This window comes from Labrus mixtus, chromosome 21 (assembly GCF_963584025.1).
Source record: "Labrus mixtus chromosome 21, fLabMix1.1, whole genome shotgun sequence".
Lineage (NCBI taxonomy): Eukaryota > Metazoa > Chordata > Actinopteri > Labriformes > Labridae > Labrus > Labrus mixtus.
In genome coordinates this window covers 11483857-11504709 of record NC_083632.1, presented here as the reverse complement: position 1 = coordinate 11504709, position 20853 = coordinate 11483857, and the positions used below count along the sequence as shown (strand labels likewise).

At 40.8% G+C, this 20853-nt stretch overlaps 2 protein-coding genes across 3 annotated transcripts in view; both read left to right on the top strand.

Moving 5' to 3' along the window:
• dnmbp (dynamin binding protein) overlaps positions 1–7666 on the top strand; it is a 44508-nt gene extending 36842 nt beyond the window's left edge. For both annotated transcript variants that reach the window (XM_061028926.1, XM_061028927.1), the window contains 12 exons: positions 17–116; positions 902–1049; positions 2175–2192; positions 3234–3433; positions 3525–3655; positions 3750–3854; positions 4403–4531; positions 4633–4965; positions 5085–5273; positions 5404–5602; positions 5707–6401; positions 6565–7666. In XM_061028926.1, coding sequence (XP_060884909.1) covers positions 17–116; positions 902–1049; positions 2175–2192; positions 3234–3433; positions 3525–3655; positions 3750–3854; positions 4403–4531; positions 4633–4965; positions 5085–5273; positions 5404–5602; positions 5707–6401; positions 6565–6750 — 2433 coding nt within the window. In that variant the 3' untranslated portion in view covers positions 6751–7666. The remainder of the gene's footprint in view (positions 1–16; positions 117–901; positions 1050–2174; positions 2193–3233; positions 3434–3524; positions 3656–3749; positions 3855–4402; positions 4532–4632; positions 4966–5084; positions 5274–5403; positions 5603–5706; positions 6402–6564) is intronic.
• Positions 7667–9154: 1488 nt separating this feature from the next.
• LOC132955921 (uncharacterized) lies at positions 9155–20848 on the top strand. The gene is made up of 26 exons (XM_061029012.1): positions 9155–9285; positions 9397–9424; positions 9511–9606; positions 9870–9980; positions 10742–10858; positions 10954–11070; positions 11175–11346; positions 11932–12023; positions 12112–12373; positions 12891–13033; positions 13118–13255; positions 13454–13507; positions 14098–14243; positions 14324–14478; positions 16110–16122; positions 16306–16516; positions 16602–16712; positions 17040–17159; positions 17410–17526; positions 17823–17994; positions 18398–18489; positions 18594–18840; positions 18934–19076; positions 19383–19520; positions 20328–20470; positions 20689–20848. The coding sequence occupies exons 1-26, from the start codon at positions 9202–9204 to the stop codon at positions 20842–20844; spliced, it is 3378 nt and encodes a 1125-aa protein (XP_060884995.1). The 5' UTR covers positions 9155–9201; the 3' UTR covers positions 20845–20848.
• The last annotated feature ends 5 nt before the right edge of the window (positions 20849–20853 follow it).

Below are 20853 nucleotides of genomic sequence, written 5' to 3'. Positions count from 1 at the left end.
CTGCTTTTCCTAAAAGGTGAAGAACGTCGACTTTGATGGACTCTTTGGAAACATCAGCTCTGTGATCGACTTGTCCCAGCGTCTGTGTGATTCCCTGCACGACACAGACTCTATCGGTAAGAAGAATAATAATAATAATTTATCCTTTATTAATCACGCAAGGGGAAATTCAGTTTTACACTTTTGTCTAATGAACATGCTACACACACATGCACAAACAGGATCCTATGGACATGCATTAATGGAGAGGTCTCAGAGTGACGGGGCTGCCCACAGCGAGCGCTCCAGAGCAGTTTTTGGGGTTCGGTGCCTTGCTCAAGGGCACGTCTCCAGCTACCAGACCAATTTCCGGACTCGGTCCTTGCCGGGACTAGAACCGGCGACCCTCCAATTCCCAACCCAAGTCCCTACAGACTGAACTACTGGGTTTATTTAAAAGATACATTAATGCTATGAAGCGATGGTTTCAATCACAGGCCAATCAGCATGCTGCACTCTGCACGTATTCAAATCCAATCCCCTACATTTATATATTGCAACAAAAAAAAAGAGGCAACATTAACTAAAGCGTTGCACAGTGGATTAAATAAGAAAAAATAAAACCAAGAAAAAATATATAAAATAATTAACATACACTCAAAATTCTGTGCATAGAATAAAATAACTTTTTAAACTTTTTTTTATGATGATAATGTCACCTTATATTTATTGGCCAGGCAAGCGATTGAAAATAATCACTATTAGGGGAAATAAACTTGAGGGTGTGAATGTGAAATGTTGTGTAATTTATTGTAGTGTTCAGTAAAAGGTGGGAAACATTAAACAACAGACCTCTGATTGGCCTTTTTTTCCCAGTGTGGAATAACACATGATCTCATGTTTTTGTGTCTTGTGCTCTCAGGGAGAGTATTTCTGGACTTTAAATCTGAGGTGGAGGAAGTGTACAAGATCTACTGCCAGAACCACGACGATGCCATCTCTCTGCTGGAAAGTTACGAGAAAGACGAGAACATCCAGCGCCACGTGTTGGAGTGTCTGGAGAGGCTGAGGTAAGTCACCGAGAGGAAGGAAACATGGATCGGTTGGAAGTTTTAGATTTGAGTTTTCACCCTTGTTTAAACGATTTTGCACGCGAGTGACCAGAACTGAGCATGTGAGTGATTCAAAGCATCAAAGCATGAAAACGTGCGAGTGGACACTAATACAAATACTCAGTTTAAGTCAAAGATTAACTGTGAAAAGCTGTTGTACATTTACAGTTCTTCAAGTTCAGCATTTATAATTGTTACAGTGATAAAAAAAAAAAAACTAGGTTGGCACACATTGAACTCGTTGTAAAGAGGTAGAGGCATTCTGCTTATCTCTTTTTACTATATTTGTTTTATAAAAAGTCATGTTTACTGTAATGCCTCCTCATCGCTGATATCCACAGCGGACTTTTGCACCATGACTCAAGGGTGTGTTATGATAAAGAATTGCTCCTGCTGTGTGTTTGCTGTAGCAATGCAGAGAAGTCAAAGAATGCTCTCTATCTGGTTTCACCTGTGGAGTTTCACCATCAGTGACTCAGACGCTTGAGCTGACACTACAACGTTCCCTTTAAGTAACCTTAACGATCGTTGTTTGAAGGTAAACACAGGTTAGAGGGCTAGACCGGAAGCTTTAGAAAAAAGAGTGCTGTTTCCTCCATGAGTTAGGAAAAAGAGAAAAGTATTTCACAGCTCACGGCGTGCAAATAAGATGTGTTTAGTTGCATTTTTTTCTTTTCTTATACAGTTCCTCTCAGCATTTGTTGTCGAACCATAAATATTCAAGCCCTGTCAGGAGAACAATACTCTTTTCTGACGTGTGCGTACGTCTGTTGCAACCTACTGAGCTTTGAAAAGGTCATGTGTTGTGCCACCTTCTTAAACTGGCCACTTTGACTGCCAGTCTGGGCCTTTGTCCAGCTTTAAGAGAAGATTCTCTAAACAAAACCATAACAACCTGCGGGTGCAGTGGGCTCGGCCGTTTTTAGTTGGCCGTACAAAGTTCAAGTGTCTGTATCTGTTCCTTACCGGTGCTGCACAATTGAAAAGTAAACAAAAACGGAGCAGATTGAAGATTGTCATCAGGTGATAGGTTTATAAATTCTGTCTCTGTCATTTTTTTTTATCTCCTCCAAACCTCAACAGGGCCATATACAGAGAATGGTAAGTGTCCTTAAAGAGTGTCGTCATGATTTCTGGCATGAGAATCATCCTGACTGCATGTCCTTTGCTCACTAACTCCCTCTGGAAATTACCTTTTGTATTTGTGTGTGTGTGTGTGTGTGTGTGTGTGTGTGTGTGTGTGTGTGTGTGTTTACCCATTGTGACGGCAAAAATAAATCAGAGTGTGTGTGGAAGACTCTAAAAATATCCGTGCTGCCATTTCAACTTCCTTCCCTGGACTGAGATGGACTCTTTTATATTTTTTTGCTGTTTCTGTTTGCATGCGCTTGTGAAAACTGTTTACTGTTGTTGTGAGAACAACATGTGCATGACCCCCCCCCCTCCTCGTTTTTCTCTGCTGTGTAAAAGCAAAGTCAAACTTTTAATGCCATCTTCTGGACTTAAAGAGCAGCAGCAATCCAAATAATTCATCAAATCTTTACTTGATAACATTTAGACGTATCTTTTCTAGTTTTCTTACATATTCTCTTTATAGAGAATACATTTCTCTACATTTCACTTTCCGATTTTCAGCTTCTGCTGTTCTGGATAAAAATTGGTGCCTTTAAAATCCACCTCCAACACCACAAACCTGAAAGTATATGTGATTTGTGAACCAAATGACCAAAGTGTGTATTGGCACGTTTCAGTGTTAAAATGGAAAATGACATGCCGTGCAAAGAGAACCATTTTTGTATACTTTTTTCTGTTGGATTGGGAACAAATAAATGCAGTTTAATTTGTTGCTGTTGCAGACTTAGTCCCCTAGATTGCATTAAAATAAGCAAATCAAGATTTCTTTTTGATTGTGCCTTTCTTGTTCTTTTATATCTCCTGCAAAATGTCTCGATCATCATCAGAATATCTGTTTATTTGATGATGCTCTTCATATCATTGGATCAGAGACAATCCACATGATACAGAGATGTGAACAAAGGGAGAACCATTTCTTCTTCCATTATGAATTGTTATAAATTGCTGTTACAATGGGCAGAATCATAACCAAACAATCTCCTTTTCATCTTTTTTTTTTTTTTCCAGGGGTAAAACAAACTACATCAACCTGGGCTCTTTCTTAATAAAGCCGGTGCAGAGGGTGATGCGTTACCCGCTGCTGCTGATGGAGCTGTTGGGAGCCACACCTGAGAGCCACCACGACCGCCTGCAGCTGACTCTGGCACTGCAGGCCGTCAAGGAGATCAACGTTAACATCAACGAGTACAAGCGCAGGAAGGACCTCGGTAAGAATCCCCCAATGCCTGGTCGATCTGAGTCACACCTGCTGTTCCCTTTTTACACTCTGAACCCATTTTTCCCTTCTGCCGTCCACAGTGGTGAAGTACAGGAAAGGAGACGAAGACACGTTCATCGACAAGATCTCCAAACTGAGCATGCACTCCATCATCAAAAAATCCAACCGAGTCAGCAGCCACCTCAAACACCTTACAGGGATCTCACCTCAGGTACATCACTGCTCCCAAACACGCTCTTCAGAAACAGCCTGAATGTTACGGATGAATCTCATCTCTCTTTCTCTCTCTCGTCTTTTTTTTCCAGATTAAAGATGAAGCGTTCGATGAGGCGGAGAAGAAGTTCAGGCTGCAGGAGAGACTCATCAAGAGTTTTATCAGGGACATTTCCTTGTACCTGCAACATATCAGGGTAGGAGCATTTTAACACGATCACCTCAGAACATTCTACTTCTCAGTGTGTTGGCACTTTTTCAAACGGAAAGTAAAATCAGATAAAACTCCCTGTGCCTTGTAACTGCATCTCAAATGCACTTCTTAAAAGATGTTAAAGGAAAATGTATAATTTCATGTTTACAATACAAAATACACTTTGTCCAAAAATGACAGAGTACATGGTAGTATTTCTTAAACGTCAGAAAGGAGACATTCAGTAACCATGATCTATTCAGGTATTAAAAAAAGTAATTCAATATGGACGGTGGGCCAGGTGCCATAGTAAAAACTTTTTTTTTTGCTGTATATTCTCAAAATGTTTGTGTGAAGAAAAGCATAGTTTCTGAAAACAGTTAGAGCACTGTGTAAAATGTAAAAAAAACAGAATGTGATGTTGCTATAGCCTCAAACGCACCATCACCACAAAATAAAGACAATATATCTAAAAGTATTGATAGTTAAAAACCTAACTTAGTATTTATTTGGAGGATTTCTTTCATAACTAATAAGTATGCATCTCTTTAGGAATCAGCCTCAGTGAAGGTGTTGGCAGCCATCAGTTTCTGTGACATCTACACCGAGCGAAGCATTCTCGACCCCGAGCGTTTCCAGAGAGCTCACCGCTGCATCAGTGACAAACAGTTCACGCAGTTTGTAAGTCCTTTTCCTTTGTCACCCCTCAGTAAGTTGCTGAAATTCAATGTGTGAATAACCTCTAACCCCATCACGCTATCTGTCCCATCTCCCCCGAGCAGAAGGAGCGCACGGAGGCCTTAGTCATCAACCCGCTCACCCAGCTGCTCCTCATGTTCGCCGGGCCGCACAAACTCATCCAGAAGCGCTTCGACAAGCTGCTCGACTACGACAACTGCAAGGAGCGCGCCGACCGCCTCAAAGACCGCCGCGTCCAAGAAGAGCTGCAGGTGGCACGCAACAACTACGAAGCGCTCAACGCACAACTCCTGGATGAGCTCCCGAAGTTTCACTTTGGGGCAGAGGAGCTGTTCACCGGCTGCGTGCGGGATTTCGCTCAAGCTCAGAAGGACTTCATGAAGACGACGCTGGGAGAGCTGAAGCCCCTCCTACAGGTTGAGTGTTTGTCTTTCTTCACGAGCGACCTTATATCATATTTATTGAAATTGATTTAAAAATAAGAACATAGCCGATATTTAATTCAGACCTTTTTTTTTAAATTATCTCTCTGCAGTTTCCAAGCAAAGTGGGAACAGAGGGAAACCTGATTTCACAGTTCCAAGAAGAGTACGGTCGAGTTCTCCAACTTCTGCAAGGTTTCAGCTTCTGCCCGGAGAACCTGCCTCCGACCGCCTCCACTAAAAAGCCCTTTGAAAAGAAAACTCTGGAGAAGCAGACCTCTAAAAAGCAACTGCAAGGACCTGTGAGTTGAACACCCGTCCCATTTGTCCAAAAATAGATTTTAATAAACAATGCATAAGGAATTATAAGCCTGTATCCGAGTTATGATTTTTTTCTTTTCTTTCTTACAACAAATCTTTTTGTTCTTTCAGTCAAACTGCACCCTGCAGACGGACGAGCACAGAGCAGCACTTCTGGTACGCTACGGGCCTGAGAAGCTCTGCCAGGCAGAGAGAAACTTTAACGCAGCGCAGGATCTGGATGTCTCCATCCAAGAGGGAGATCTCGTGGGTGTGATTAAGCAGCAAGACCCCATGGGTAGCAACAACCGCTGGCTAATCGACAACGGAGGTAATTGGATCTACACGCTCTGTTTTATAAAATGTCTCCACATTCAGCAACATATTTTTCATGCCTAAACAACACGACAATATAATCTTTCTTTCTCACAACAGTCACTAAGGGTTTCGTGTACAGCTCCTTCCTCAAACCTTACAACCCACGCAGGAGCCAGTCAGACGTTTCCATCGAGAGCCAGTCGTCCAATGAGTCCGGCTATGGAGGCTCCTCCCCCGTCTTCTCCCGCCAAAACAGCAACAGCACACTAACCTTTAACCAGGACACGGCCACAGTCAGCTTTTCCACGTCGCAGCCCCAAAGTCAGTCATCGCCACACCCTTCATTAGACTCTTCGTCGTCTCGTAGGAGTCACCTCAAAGACCCACCCAACCCAGACTCCGTCAGTCAGAGCAACTCCATCAACTCCTCACCCCGAAATCCCTCCAACCGGAAGGAGTTCTCGGACCAAACTCATAGGAATTCCTCCAGTCACAGAGACACAGAGCCTTCTTACCGGCATTCGGGCAACCACAGAGATGCGTACGATGCGAGTTATACGAGTACGAGCAGCCACAAGGAGACAGCAGACCTCTCTGAGAGCGAGTCTTACTCTTCACACAGACACAGTCGCTCTCAGCGGTATGGGCACTCAGACAACGCCAACAGTTCCTACCATCGGAGAAACGGAGATACAAGTGGCCAGAAGAGGTCAGCTTACTCCAGAGATGATTACATCGAGCCGGAACCAGAACCAGAACAAGAACCAGAACCAGAACCAGAACCAGAGGAGAGTGAAGTAGATGGTCATCAGGTGAGATTTAGTTTTACTCTTACATTCAATTTGTTATTGAAATCTGATATCTACCGTACCATGACTTTTACCCTATCAAAAAAAACAAGCTGCATTTGAAATATGAGAAAAGCACAAACTGATTATTAAACAGTCTCTTGTGAATGAATGTATGTGTTTCTAGATTTACTACGCTCTCTACTCCTTCGATGCACGCTGTGCCAATGAACTGAGCATCTCAGCCAACCAGCGGCTGCGGATCCTGGAGTTCCAGGACATGAACGGCAACGGTGACTGGTGGCTAGGGGAGGCAGGCGGCCGGCGAGGCTATGTGCCATCAAACTACATCCGCAAGTCTGAATATACATGAAGATGTCCTTTTACGTGGACCTGAGACTGTGCTTTTAACTTAAGGAGACTCACTCTGCGAGCAGTAAGAACAAAACCACAAACAAGCATCAGGACACGCTGTGACTTATTTTTGATCTGTCGTCATTGATTTTGAAACTGACTAGGACTGACTATTGCTGCTGGCACTTTTCCTACAAGTTAGCATTACATGCCTTTTTATTTATAGACTTTTTATATTGTTTTTTTTACTTTCTGGATACTGAAGCCTATTCCCTCTTGTTTCCAGAGAAAATCCTGTGAATTGCACCAGATTGTTGCCACATATTCTGGGGCTGAAGACAATGAATTGTATGTTTAAGAGAACAGTCATTGGGAGATTGCAATGTGAATGTTTTGGGATCAGGCTGGCTCTTTCTAAACAAAAAAATCCTGTTGTATGCAGACAGACTGACCTAAAGACTGTGTTTATATCTGCATGTGGTTTATTCCACCACCAGAGTGATGCATGAAGATTAAAGCAGCGTACTCTTTTACAATCAAGGTTTGAGGCACTTATGATGATTACCCACTGGTTTCGAGTTTTGAAGTGTCTGTGGAGCCATCAACCCGAATTTGGAGTGTTTTATGATTCTAAAATGGGCTCTTTGAATTTAAACCAAGTGCAAAGTTGAATGGCATATGATATATAGTTTACAAGCACTCCCTTTTGTAACCAGGTCGACACAGTGCAAACAGGTGATGGCCCATTCAACCTGTGAGGAGGAGGTTAACGAACTGGGAGAGAGAGCTTGTGGTCTGGACTTAACTCTGATTTCTCCACATATTCCCTGTGTACATTATATATAGTGTTAATATTGAGAATATGCTATTGCTCCCACTGTAAAGTGATCACTGTTTGAATAAAAAAAACAGCTCAGCTGAAAATATGAAAATCACTCCAATGTTTTGGTCTGTTGTTTCTTTTGTGCTTAAAGATAATGGATCACAGTAAACTGTCATGGCGTTCCTTTTCTTAGCATGTGTCTGGTTTTATATCACACAAAAACAAAAAAGATTACATGTACCACAGAGGAAGTGGATATATTCACTAAGATGTTTGGCATTTTTACGGTATAATTTTGCTTTAGGGTGGAGCAAAGTCTTGGCAAAGCAAAGCCCTCCAATGTATACTGGTAATGCTAACTCACCAAGCAAGAGGCTGCCAAAATTAACAAACAGATATTTACACACACATTATGTGTATTCTCTTACAAAATGACAGCTAAGTGACCTTTTAGTGGAACCCAACACTGAAGAAATGTTTCCACAGCCGGCCAATCACAAGGTAGCCACGCCTCTAATTGGGAGCATAATTTATCATGCTGTGTTTAAAAAGACTGAAAACAAGTGATTGAGATCATAAACTCATTTGGAAAATGTTCACTGAATAATAAGTCTACTGCAAAGTAGAATCCTTTTCTCACAGACTTCCCTGGTACTATTTGTTACCAGGGGAAGTTGCCCCCTGCTGGCCATTAGAAGAAAGTATATTTTTTACCGACTTTGACGTTGGCCTAACTCCATTTCTTACATACAGACTATGACCAGCAGATGAATACACTAATACTAGGAAAACTTTACAAAACAATCTAGCTCCATACTCTTTAAAAATGTTTACTACACCAGCAACCAGAAGTTGCAGATATTGTCTAAAAAAGGCTCCAACTGGGAAACATTACAAAATTGAACGCCTTGGAAAGCCTTGGGATCCCCCAGGGGAATATGGAAAATGTTGGTGTGGAGAGGGACATCTGGGGCAACTTGTGAAGCCTGCTGCCACCAAGAGTGTATCGCTAAGTCAAGTCAAGTCAACTTTATTTATATAGCACATTTATAACAGCCGAGGCGGACCAAAGTGCTGTACAGTAAATCAGGCAAAATACATTGCATCCAAAACATCATAAAAACACGTAAAAGCAAAAATTAAAAGTGAATTAAAACACAAAACAATAGTAAAAGTTCTAATAGACACTGCTGCTGGGATAAAACATTCAACTAGAGGTAAAAGCCAAGGAAAAGAAATGGGTTTTTAAAAGTGACTTAAACTGCTCAGTTGTGGCAGCAGATCTTATTTTAAATGGTAATCTGTTCCAAAGTGTCGGAGCTGCAACAGAAAAGGCTCGATCGCCCCTAGTTTTGAGCCTTGTTTTGGGCACGTCCAGGAGCAGCTGGTTGGAGGACCTTAGTGCTCTGGATGGAGCATGAACATGTAGTAGTTCACTTAGGTAGCTAACTGCATCTACTTGTGATGACTTCAGCAAAAGCAAAGGCCAGAGGGTCAAAAAGTATTGAATCATAAGTCCTGTCAAATCAATGCAGGGTACCAATGATTAACAGGTAGGTGGAGTGTTCGGGGTTCTCTATCTCAAAGAGGGGTTATATAGGACTCGGAGCAGACGCAAACCATAGAGTTACCCTGCGTGGTCCCAACATGGCCGGGTTGAAAAAACTCCTCTGCTCACTCGTTGTTCTCTTCCAACTGTGTGCACTCGCTGCGTTTGGACAGGAGTATTTTGTAAGTATGCAAATAAAATAGGATGAATTTGTGTGTAATAAGGGATTGAAGCATTTCTAGAAGAACACAGAACTTTTGAGTACATGTATGTTTATTTTGGTTTGATTGCAGGTGATCGATGAAACAGATGACACTGATGGTAAAACATTTTTGTCAACCTGATTTCTAGTTTAAAAAATGTATCTTTTTGATTATACTGCATAAATGCTTCTTTTTTCCTTGCAGAATATGAGTATTATGATTTACCCACTGAAATCCCTCGAGGGGATTCAGATTTTTATGGTTTAGATGACTGGTTGTATGAACTCCTGGATTTAACAGGTAAATGACCTTTACTATCCATTCCCCCCTCCTCAAATAGCAAAGGTGAGCGTTTGATTGCTCGTACTGTACGCGCTGAATGTAAGCAGCAGTTAAACTAAGACATCTCTTCTGTCTTTACATGTACTGATCAATACACAGCTGAAGCAGAGTCAATCAATTGAACTCTGCTCCTTACTGATTTTGAGTCTCTGTGCTGAATCTGAATGTCAGGTTGTTTTTTTTTTTTTTTGTTTGAACCAGCTGATTCTGTCTTCTTTCAGATCAGTGTGATCCAAACCCGTGTTTGAACGGAGGCAGCTGTGACACTTATCTCGACGGAACTTTCATATGTGTGTGCCCAGAGCCTTACACTGGAAAGAAGTGTCAGACTGGTAAGAGAGTCATGTGCTCATTTATCTACAGTATGGGGGGAAGAAGACACCAGGTTAAACAGGTCAATATGAAGGCATGTCCAAATTGAGGTCGCTTTCCTTTCAAAAGTTGGTTTAAGCTTAGAAACCCATATTAAGCAAAGCAAATCTGATCAAGCCCTAGTGTCTGCTTGAAAATTCCTTTTATTTGCTTTATCAACTTCTGTGTTTGTATTTCCTCCCTTTATCATTTATACTCACTCATTAATCTGTTTTTCTGTAAACAGAGAGCAATGTAAGGCTATGTGCCTTAAACTTACCTTCACAATGTAGATGGGGCTGGTGTAAGACATATGAGGGGTACTATGAACCCAACCAAACATGCCTGCCAGATGCAGGAAAGTCCAGCTCTGAACTTGTCTCCTGCAAATGTAAGAGCAGTTGTGTGCAAAAACGCTGCCTTAGACCGCACGACCCTCTGATACTGTAAATGTTGTATGCACTTTCAAGCTAGGGGTGAATTATTGTCATGACCTATTTTGTCTTTGAATTGTTGCGTCTGAGCAATTCTGAAGTTCCTAATTTGTATTCAGATTTTCCAAATAGCAATTCCCAATAACTGCATCTGTAAAAGGTAAATTCCACCTATTATGTCCTCAATATGATAAATTAGGATGGCTAATGAGTAGGTTAATCTGAAAACAGTTTTGGCTGCCATCTGCCATTCAACTTAATTCTGTATGTAGGTCTAATACGTTTTGTATACTTTTTTTTTTTTTTAGTGAAAGAGGTTTGCAAGAATGTGAAGTGTGGCCATGGGAGCTGTGTTGTTACATCTACGGCTCCGTTCTACGAGTGCAAGTGCAAGCCTCCGTACAAACCACCAAACTGCAGGAAAGGTCTGTTCATAGGGAATGTGCAATTATGGATAATTTTTCTCAAACCTTATTTATTTTCCACATTTGACACTGATTGCCTTGTCTGTCGTTTACAGCTTCTCCCTGTAGACCTAATCCCTGTCAGAACGGCGGCTCTTGCACGAAAGGTCCCAAACGCTCGTCCTTCCAGTGTTCCTGTCCTTATGGATACAACGGAAACTTCTGTGAAGTTGGTAAATGCAATTCTCTCCCTGCCATAAAAATAGAAACAAACATCTTTTGTCCTCTTAGAAGCTTAAATCACCTGTCTTAAGTTCAAACCATTTTTTTTTCCAAGGACCAAATGACTGTTACCAGGAGGATGGAGAGTTTTACCGCGGCATGGTGAGCGTGACGCTGGAAGGAGAAGAGTGCTTGGACTGGAATTCTTATTTCATCCAGCAGCATGGTGGAAATCCTTTCAAAGAGTACGCAGGCTTTGATGGAATCGGTCCACACAATTTCTGCAGGTGAGGAGTCATCTTGTGTAAATATTGCATGCGTTTACTGTTGACATTGTGTACATATTTGGTTACAGTGCATATGCGGTATGTACTGTGTACTATGTACTCAGACTAAACTCTGTTTGCTGATTTTTTTTTCTCTCGCCTCAACAGCTTCTGTCAATGTTGTTGTTAAAAAGTTTTCTCCAAGTTAAATCCATGCGGCAAAAAGTGCAGTTCTTCAAGTGTCCACTTGAGGCTGCTCCCAGAAGCAAGCTAGAGAGTATGCACAAAAATGCCCATTTTTAAAGCGGAAATAAACATAATTAAAGCCTGCTAGGAAAAATACTGTTGGTCTCTTGAGCTCATGTCTTTATTATTACACACTGTACAGGGTTTAGTTTTTTAATTTATCAAATTATTTTCATGATGTTAGGGATCAGAGTTTTAAATCGCTCTGTGTCATGGGGTGCATTTCTTAAATATAAAAAGGAAGGGGGGCTCATAGGAAGAGAAGGTTGGGAACCACTGCTCTACCTTATAACTTAACAAACAGAGAATGCAGTTATAGGGTTTATTTGTACTTTTAAAAAAAATCTTTGTCTATTACAGGAACCCTGATGGAGACGATCAGCCCTGGTGCTTCATTAAAAAGAACGACAAACTGAGGTGGAACTACTGTAAAGTTAGGAAATGTTCTGCAGGTAAAACACTCACAGAGAGGAAGATTACCATTCTGGCCTTCGCAATTTTTATTCTTCAATTGGATTTTTTTCTCCCTCCCTCCTACAGCTCCACCCACCGTACCGACCATCCATGAAATCGATCCAACTCCAGCCAAGCCAGAGGTCCCTGCTGCCCAGTTCTCCCAGTGTGGGAGGCCGCAGCCAGGCCGCTCCGCCAGGATCTTTGGAGGAAAGAAGTCTCTTCCTGGAGCTCATCCCTGGCAGGCGTCCCTGCAGACCAGACCCAGAGGCTCCTCTGGGCCCTTCAGACACATCTGCGGAGGCATCCTGTTAGAGTCCTGCTGGGTGCTTACTGCGGCTCACTGCATGTAAGCTCCACAATCTGTAGCTTCTGCACTGTTTGATGTAATTCATAACCATCGTTTGGGGCGCCAGTGGCGTAGTGGTTAGTAAGCTCTGCCCAGTGTACGGAGGCTGTGGCCCTGCAGGCGTGCGGCCTGGGTTCAAATCCAACCTGTGGCTCCTTTGCTGCATGTTGTTCCCCACTCTCTCTCTCTACAGGATTTCTGACTCTATCCACTGACCTATCTCTCTAATAAAGGCACAAAACCACCCCACCAAAAAAAACCTCCTAACAACCTTTTATTGATCATATATATCATATTTTTTCAAGAATTATTCTATTTGTCTACCTTTTAATATTCTGTTTTTCCTTGTTCTACCTTGTTTAACGGTGTATTTATCTGCTCTATTGTACCATTTGTACCATAAGAGAGTTATCCCTCTCTGTGTTTTAAGAGGTTTAAAATGAATTGATGATGATGATGATGATGATGATGATGATGATGATGATGATGATGGTCTTGATGATTTCATGCATTGCAGTAAAAGTGGAGTGGAAATGCAGGTGGTGCTGGGAGGAGTGGACATCGAGAAGGATGAAACGTTCGATCAGGTCATCCCTGTGGAGAAAGCCATCATGCATGAAAATTACAAGCAGTCCCCATTTGCTCTTCATAATGATGTTGGTAAGTTGAAAGATTTAAAATCTCATCTGTGATGAGATGATACACCCTCACCTTTATTCTTTGTTTTGTGCATCTCCTGTGCAGCCATGCTTCAGCTGAAAGTCACAGACAGGCCGTACTGTGCCAAAGAGACACGCTTTGTCAAAACAGCCTGCCTCCCCCACATGAACTTTGACAGCGGGACGGAGTGTGTAATCTCAGGGTGGGGCGTGACTGAAACACGTAAGGAACATTTAGTTTTTTGTATTCATAGAACAAACAAACTGTTGGTATCAGAAATGGGGGAGCAAAATAGTATTTTTTTGTTAATTAAAAATAATTTAACTGAGCTGAATGAGTAATGTAAGAGCATGGAACTTAAAGAACAGCCCATTTACGGGATAAGAAAATAAAAAAGTTAAATGTTTTAAACTTTGGCAGCTCATGGATATTCATCCAATTCACCTCTAGCTCGAATTTACATCGGAAAACAGGGTAAAGTATTTTCTACTTTTCAAACAGCGCTTTATATTTACAAACTGTAGCAAACACTTAGCAAAAATAAAAGTATGGAAGCCCTGTGAGGCAATTATTCTAAAAAGCACGGTGGAGTCATTTTCTGAATCTGCTTGAAATTGCTGTCACTTCTTAGGACTGAAGAACGAAAGACAAATGCTATTAGGTCAGCCTCTAGTGGCCAATATGAGTACTACAACAAGAAACAGAAAATGATTTAGGGAGATATGTTTTGGGAACCTTTTTTAAAATGGAAAAAAAAGTCTTATTTATCCAAGATCATTTTCCACCTGATTCACATTTTTTTTTAAAGTAGCTTTGAAATGTGCTGGCAAAATAATCAAGCTATTCCTAAAACAGGGGACAAGATGCATTAGAGTTGGAAAATGGATAACCAGAATTAATTTTCTTAAGTCAGTCTCAGGGCTTCCTAAGATGGAAATGCGGATTGAAGTGTTAAAAACAGAAAAGAAAACACACTGGGACTACACTGAATTTGTCATTAAATTAATTTGAACATCTCAGTACAACTTTACTGTTTGTATTATGCTGCTATCTTGCTGTCTCAGAGAAGTACGGTACCAACCAGCTGCTGGATGCTCGTGTCCTCCTGATCTCCCAGGACAAATGTGAAGCCCCACACGTTTACGGGAACTCTCTGGATGACAGCATGTTCTGTGCAGGAAACATGAAAGGAGGCGTCGACTCCTGCCAGGTCCGTCATTTTTCTTTCACCCCCAGTATTCCTGAAAATAAAAGAGAGATCCTTAATGTGACCTCTGTCTGCCTCTGCAGGGTGACTCTGGCGGCCCCCTTGTGTGTGAGCGGAATGGGACACACTATGTGGTGGGTGTGGTGAGCTGGGGCGACGGCTGCGGCAAGAAGTACAAACCTGGTGTCTACGCCAACGTGATCAGATTTGTTGACTGGATCGCTTATCATTTACTCTGATAAAGATGCAGGTGGATGTATTGTGCTTTCCATGACAATAACAAAACATGCAGACTATGTAAAGTCCTGTTGTCTTAGTAATAGAATGACCAAGTTCTCACTCCATTCTCAGAATGATACAATACCTCATATTTGTTTTTTAAACACATGGATGCTCTACCCAGGTGTAATAACACTGTCCTGTTACAATGCTAGGGTCCATGTTTTTGTTGATGATTGAAAGGGGGCGCTGGTGGCGCAGTGGTCAGTGCACGCGCCCCATGTGTGTAGGCTGTGGTCCTCCAAGCGGGCGGCACGGCCTCAAATCCCACCCTTGGCTCATTTCCCACATGTCATTCCCCACTCTCTCTCTCTCCCTGATTTCCGACTCTATCCACTGTCCTGTCTCTCCATTAAAGATTATTGGAAAAACTTTTTTCGTTATGATTCCTTTAAACAAGAAGTTCCCAAGCTTCACATGGACAAGTCTCATTTCTTTTTTGGTTCACATTGTGGGGCTGAAGATTTTATTACTCTATTATATATATATTTTTTTTAAAGCAAAGATTTCTACATTCGCCTCATTTAGGGCAAGCTGAGTTGATTGACAGGTCAACAAGCTGTAGCTGTTAGGCTTCAGGCCTCAGCTCTACCTCTTGGTGCGATTTCTCCCATAAATTGAAAGTTAGGTGGCGATAACGTTAAGAACATTGCGACCAACGTTGCTGGGCTTCTGTCACCTCTTCAAAAACCTTTCCAAAACTGATTGTAGCCGCTGTTATGAAATTGTCCTTGCTTTAATGCTTAACAGACATGTCTAATTAAAATGCAATGTGAAGCATTTCAAGTATTTCATTTGTGTAATGGAATCACAACATAGAGTTTTGTAGACACAACTCAATGAGTCCACGATAAAATAAACAGTCAAATAAAACTCAAAAAACAAATGAATGTGACACATCGCTTGATAATATTTGTTTTTCTGTAATCTATTAAAATATGTTGCCTCATCATGAGTATAAAGGTGAGTTTGTTTGTCCATTTCTATCTGTAGATAAGCAAAGAATTGTTTTTACAAATCTGAACTTAATGACAATTATCAATGGAAGTCCATGTACATTTTGATTTTCCAAATTGTATGTTGTGTCTGACTTTGAGCTGTATTTGTACTATTGGTTTGTTTTGTTATTCTTGTTCTGATATCCAAACAACAAAGCAGAAAAATACAGCAGATATAATCACAAATCACTATGCATGAAAAGTATGTGTTTACTGTGTTACAAAGTGAAATTGAAGACAAGGGTTAAATAAATGAAAGCACACAAGGTAGCCATTTCATAAAACACACAAACTCCCACATAATCGATGCGACTGGTTAAAGATTGACAGCTGACGGATACTGAGGTCGTTCTGGATATTTAACTCAATCACAGGATCTCCAGTCTTCTACACTGTGATGGCAGTTACACGCAGCACCATGTTGCCTGCAGGGGCCTTTCTCATCAGCCTGTGTTTGCTCTGTGTCCACCACATTGAAGCTGTAAGTTTGTCAATACCTTTGTTTGTATATCAGCAAAGATGATGTTTGTTAAGGTGGGAAAAAATAACCTTGTGGATCTTTTCTCCTCTGTGATTTGTGTTGTCATTGCAGGAGAATGCCTGGTGTAAGTCTCATTTCCATGATTGATCTTTGTGGTGAAATGCTCCATCAGCAGACCAATTTAATGATATAAGTCACTAACTGAATTAACAGACTTGCTTTAACAGCTGATCAGTCAAACATTCATTCTCACCACATTTGTGCTTTAAAAGTTGTGAAGTTGTTCTTTGCTCTTCTTTTCTCCTAACGCTGCTCGCTCTGTTTCAAATTCTTAATTAACACAATAGTTCAATCATTAAGATTAAAGTCTGCATGCTCTGCTTTTTTATCAAGAAACTCCAGTGTTGAAATAGTTTGGTTCTCTTCCACAGTCATAGATTATGGATCCGAGACCACCGACGCTCCCAATTTAGTTTTTGATCCGATAGACTGGTTGTTTGAACTTGTAGACGAGTCCAGTGAGTGTCCCTGAAAAAACTCTGCATGATTGCACATTTTGTGCAAATCTTACCTGTTATCTGATCCTCGGTCCGTCATTTGCAGATGTTTGTGATCCAAGCCCTTGCTTTAATGGTGGGTCTTGTCGAGTGAAATCTGACACAGAATTCACTTGCATATGTCCTGAGCCCTACGTAGGCAAGAGGTGTATTAAAGGTAAGATTTCCAAATTCATAATACGTTGATTTTGTAAAACAATAGAACTGCAGTTGGTTTATTATTATGTCTCATCTCTATACCAGGTTCAGGTTACTTGATTTGTACCAGTATAGGTACATTTTGTTACAGGGAGAGTCACATATACTCAATAAAACACAGACAATACATAAAACGTACAAAGTGCAAACGCATAGTACATAGGTAAAAGGTGCATTGAAATATCTTAAAATATATACACAATGTTTTAGTTAGGTAATTATTAAACTTCCTGTGGTGACCTACTGTTAGCCTGCTTTTAAAAGAAAACATATTCTTCATATTTAGTGAAAGATATTTGTGAGAACGTCAGATGTGGCCGTGGTGACTGTGTCGTCAACATAAAGAGACCACCTTTTTATGAGTGCAAGTGCACACCTCCATACTACGGCCCCAACTGCCAGTCATGTGAGTATCCCCACCCCCAGCTTTTACAAGATTTCAAATTATTGGTTTAAGAAACTGAACCGGATATTTCATTTCGTGTGTTGTTTTGGAAAGTAATGAAGTCATTGTATCATGTATGTATTTATTACATTTCAAACAATTGAAACAGAAAGGTTTGGTGGCAAAATGATTTTTGTGCGCTTGAATCCTTTGCTACAGCCTTAAAATGATGTACTGTCATTTTAAATGGCTTCTTTCTTGTCTGAATCAGTTCCAACATCACCTTGTGCAGTCAATCCCTGTAAGAATGGAGGCTCCTGCGTGGCAGGGGGCAAGCGCTTAAGATGTGCTTGTCCTCCTGAGTTTACTGGGAGGTTCTGCCAAACTGGTAAGGAGTCAGCCATCACAATCACTGTAAGAAATCCATTCCTGCAGCTTGAGTTGGAGTTCTACTATTTACACACACACAACTCCAAAGTTCAATCAAAAAAACACAAAAAACCCTCAGCAAATATTGATCTTTTAGCAAACCCTTAAAACCACAATAACCTCAGCAGTCAGTATATTGAGTAACACTTTGAGTAATATTGTTTTTGTTCAACTGCAGGTAAAAATGTTGTGATTTAAAGTTTTAAATATTTTGTCACTTACATTTTTGAGCTCACTTGAAATCTTCTCTTCTAGCCCTCAGTGATTGTTATGTAGGGAACGGGGAGTCATACAGGGGTGCTGTCAGCATGACAGAGGGCGGCATGGAGTGTCTGGACTGGAACTCATACTTCATTCTGTCACAAGGAGAGGATCCTTTCGTCATGTACTCTGACTTCACAGGACTAGAACATAACAATGACTGCAGGTAGAGTCAAGTTAAAATTGTACCATCTATAAATTACTTTAGAAGACGTTTACAGATAATGTAACAATCCAGGTTTAAGTATGAAGTGACATGGTTTGTAGTCAGTCTGTTTTTTCAGTGCTCTAAAGGTTGGTGAAGGGGAATCTAAGTACTAAGAGACACCTACGTCAGAACTATTTTAACTCTACACCTAGTTTTTTAATTTTTATTCCATTCCATAGTGCACACTACACACTACGATCAAATGGACCTAAATGGAATGTCTTTTATGAGAATTTCTGAAAATGTGCACATGTGAGCAATTGAGCATACCATCATTTGCACTTACCGGTTAATTTAAATAATCTTCCGAATGTATCAATTTTTCCTGTTGGCAAGCCTGATGTATTGATTTACATTTTAGGAATCCAGATGGTGACGACAAACCTTGGTGCTATTACAAAAAGCAGGGCAAACTGGAGTGGGATTTCTGCAAAATCAATAAGTGCTCTGGTGGTAATCTGAAATGCACACACACACACACACACACACACACACATTAATTCCTTGTATGCCCACGTTGTGCCCACTTTTTTTCTGCTGTTCCTCAGCTCCTACAGCCCCTCCTCTGATTCCAGTCCGACCAGTACCAGAGTCTACCCTGTTCTCCCAGTGTGGCAAAGTAGACTTGAGTACCCAGCCTGTTCGCACTGGCAGGATTTATGGGGGCACAAAGTCTTACCCTGGTGGTCACCCTTGGCAGGTTTCTCTGCAGGCCAAATCAAGAGGCTCCTCTTTTGAGTTCAGCCATTTCTGTGGTGGGATCCTGCTCTCGTCCTGCTGGGTACTCACTGCTGCACACTGCATGTACGTGTATACCATGTTTTTTTGTATTTTCATTGTATGCCAGTGTCCTAGCCATCTTTCTGCTTTATCTTTATTGTATTTTTGTCATTTTAGTAACAATGCATTTGAATACCAAGTGGTGTTGGGAGGAGTGCACTTAGAAAAACAAGAACTAATGGACCAGACCATCCCAGTGATACAAACCATTGTTCATGAGAACTACAGGGAGACTCGATTTGCTCTTTACAACGACATTGGTTTGTTACAACAAATGCATTATCATGTTTTAACACAGACAGACCATAGATAGGAAAGTACATAGTATACAGACTGCAACATAAGATTTATGTTAGCTAATGTTTCATGTCTTTTAAGGCCTCTTTAGACATTTGCTTATACTACAAATGTGCCTATTCATACAGATTGTTGATCTTATGAGTCATACCCAAACCTTTGAGTTTTTCAAACTTAACTGCAACAACATTAACATAATTCATTTTTTTTTTATCTACCACATCAAATACTTAATGTAACTCATTGTATGTTTCTTATTTTTTGTGTAGCTCTGCTTAAACTCAAAACCACAGATGCCCCTTACTGTGCCAAAGAAACTCGCTTTGTGAGGGCAGCATGTCTGCCAGACCAGGCCTTCCCTGCCGGAAAGGAGTGTGTGATCTCAGGATGGGGAGCCACAGAAAACCGTAATGAACTATTCATTAAATGTCTTTATTGATTGACATAAAAACATATTATTTTGGAATTTCGTATGTATGGCCACAAAGTTGGGGGGAAGATGGTCTGACGCTTAGGTTAGGCTGCAAAAAATACTGAATTTCTCACAATGCAATTTCACAACATCATTTATAAGACCTATCTTTGATCATTTCTTTTAACATCAAAACCTTTTTTGTAATGAGAGTTTCTGATTAAGTCTCAAGGTGATAAGATACACTAGTTGCCATAAATCAATCTCTGGTGGCTTCATTTCTTCCAAACACAGCTAACAGCCCATACCAAACAATGTAGTTTTCCATTTGCTATTTTGTGTCATATTTCCCTGAAACAACTTGAATTTAACTTGAACTTGTGTGGAATATTGTCCTTTCGATGCAATTTTACTCGTACAGAAATATTTGCTAGAAATACAACTAGCTGCCTGGCTAACTGAGCTAACTAGCTAACTAGAGCTCCTTTGGCAAATACTTTAGCAAAGCTATCAGAAACCGTTTCTCCACAAAGACATTTTCAAGATTGAGTAAAATCTAGATATTATTTATTATATTTTATGATATTTTTTGTTTTATTTGATGCTCTTATTGTTATGATTCTTTTTTATCAGTTGTTACAAAATCCACAGGTGTTATTACCACAAGCTAGCTATGGACGGTTTGGAAGTCAACCAAAATATATTCTAATATTTTCCGCTGTGTGCCTCATACTCTGATATTTCATGTGTTCAATTAAAAAAACATTTTTTATTCTAATTCCCTTTCTCTTCTGTCTGTCAGAGAGATACAGTCCTCAACTGTTGAACGCTCGTGTGTTCATGATCTCTGAAGGGAAATGCAGACGTCCTGAAGTTTATGGAAGTGTACTGGACAACAGCATGATCTGTGCCGGGACTCTGCGGGGCGGCATCGACTCCTGCCAGGTGTGTATATGAATATAACTTAATACAAAAGAGAGTACTGACAAATACAGATCATACACACATCTGTTCAAAGCAACAGGTGATACGCAATGATTATGATGTGAAATTTTAACTAAAAATCTAATGAAATAATGTTTCATACTGCAGCTTTAATCATTTCCTCAGTGGGCCCTTTACAGAAAAGTTTATAACTTGATTTTATTGTTTTTACTCGGCAGGGTGACTCAGGTGGACCTTTGGTGTGTGAGCAGAACGGTACACATTACATCAGCGGTGTGGTGAGCTGGGGCGACGACTGTGGTAAGAAGAACAAACCTGGGGTCTACGCCAACATCAACACCTTTACCAACTGGATCAAAAGCAAGATGAACTGAACATTCAAG

Excerpts from the sequence above, each read along its gene's own strand:
- LOC132955921 (XM_061029012.1), top strand. The coding sequence starts at position 9,202 with ATGGCCGGGTTGAAAAAACTCCTCTGCTCACTCGTTGTTCTCTTCCAA. Across the intron at positions 9,607-9,869 it reads TGAACTCCTGGATTTAACAG|ATCAGTGTGATCCAAACCCG; the intron begins GTAAATGACCTT and ends GTCTTCTTTCAG. Across the intron at positions 20,471-20,688 it reads GCGGCATCGACTCCTGCCAG|GGTGACTCAGGTGGACCTTT; the intron begins GTGTGTATATGA and ends TTTACTCGGCAG.